This window comes from Manacus vitellinus, unplaced genomic scaffold, assembly GCF_001715985.3.
Source record: "Manacus vitellinus isolate BGI_N305 unplaced genomic scaffold, ASM171598v3 scaffold_25_pilon, whole genome shotgun sequence".
In the NCBI taxonomy this organism is placed as follows: Eukaryota; Metazoa; Chordata; class Aves; order Passeriformes; family Pipridae; genus Manacus; species Manacus vitellinus.
Genome location: NW_021939882.1, coordinates 10,466,026 through 10,467,414, shown reverse-complemented (window position 1 = coordinate 10,467,414; position 1,389 = coordinate 10,466,026). Strand labels below are relative to the sequence as shown.

Sequence of the window (1,389 nt, the reverse complement as noted above, 5' to 3'; positions counted from 1 at the left end):
ACAGCCGAGCGCTGTAGCGCTCCTGCAAGAACACCGGCGCGTTGTCGTTCACGTCCAGCACCCGCACACACAGCACCCTGCTGCTCTGCAGCGACGGACGACCGCCGTCGGCCGCCCGCACCGTCACGTTGTACTCCCACTCCTGCTCCCGGTCCAACAGCTCTGCAGTCACCACACGGTAGTAATTATCGAATGACTTCTCTAGGCGGAACGGGAGGCTTTCCGTGATGCTGCACTGCACCTCGCCGTTGGCCCCAGAATCCCTGTCTTGGACGCTGAAAATGGCGATTACTGTTCCCAGCGGTGTATCTTCTGGAACGGGACTGAACACGGACATAATTACAATCTCGGGAACGTGGTTGTTCACATCAGCGACCTTGATGTGTACCTTGCTGTGGGAAGCGAGTCCGCCCGCATCCCGAGCTTGCACGACCAATTCGTAAAACTCGTGTTCTTCGAAATTCAACTTCTCTGTTATTTCAATTTCCCCACTTTCAGGATCTAGCTTAAAAGTTTTGTCGAACTTCTCCGGGATTTTAAAGAACGAATATTTCACCTCAGCGTTTGGCCCCTCGTCTCTGTCAGTCGCTGTCACCTGTAACACCCGAGTTCCCACGGCCACGTCTTCTCTCACGGTCACCTTATACACAGACTGAGTAAATTCTGGAGCATTGTCATTTCCATCTAACACAACTATTTGTATTGTTGTCGATCCCGATTTTACCGGACTCCCGCCATCTGTGGCTGTTAGGATCAAATTATGAACAGCCTGCTCTTCCCGATCCAAAGATTTCACCAATATTAATTCTGGATATTTCACATCGTCGTCTCCGTTTTTCACATCCAAGGTGAAATAGCTGCTCTCGCTACATTCATAATTCTGTAAAGAGTTCACTCCTATGTCGGGATCGTGAGCTTTCTCCAATGGGAAACGGGCACCTGGTGCAGTATACTCGATGATTTCTAAGACACTGCTTCTTTCTGGGAAACTGGGAGCATTATCATTAATATCCAGTATTTCTACCTCCCCTTTGTAAATATTCATTGGCTGCTTTACAAGAATTTCAAAATTTAGGACGCATTTAGGAACAGCTGCGCATATCTCCTCCCTGTCCACCTGCTCCATCATAGATAAGTGGCCGTTCTGCAAGTCCAGAAAAAAGTACCGTGTCCTACCTGTGTCAAAAACGTGGGCGTCGCGGTGGCTGAGCGCCGGCAGCTGCAGCCCCAGGTCCTTGGCCACATCGCCCACGAACGAGCCCTTGGGCATCTCCTCGGGCACCGAGTAGCGCAGCTGCCCCCACGCCGCCTCCCAGGCCGCCAGCAGGACGCCCCACAGCAGCACTCGCTGCCGCCGGCCCCAGCGCCTCCCCGCCGCGCACATCTCCG

General features: G+C 52.8%; 1 protein-coding gene across 1 annotated transcript in view; it reads right to left on the bottom strand.

Annotated features, from left to right (window-relative positions):
* The window catches only part of LOC108642684 (protocadherin gamma-A4-like), a 12,809-nt gene extending 11,425 nt beyond the window's left edge, over positions 1-1,384 (bottom strand). The window contains exon 1 of the mRNA XM_029960210.1: positions 3-1,384. Within this exon, the coding sequence (XP_029816070.1) occupies positions 3-1,384 (1,382 nt within the window). The remainder of the gene's footprint in view (positions 1-2) is intronic.
* Positions 1,385-1,389: the final 5 nt, after the last annotated feature.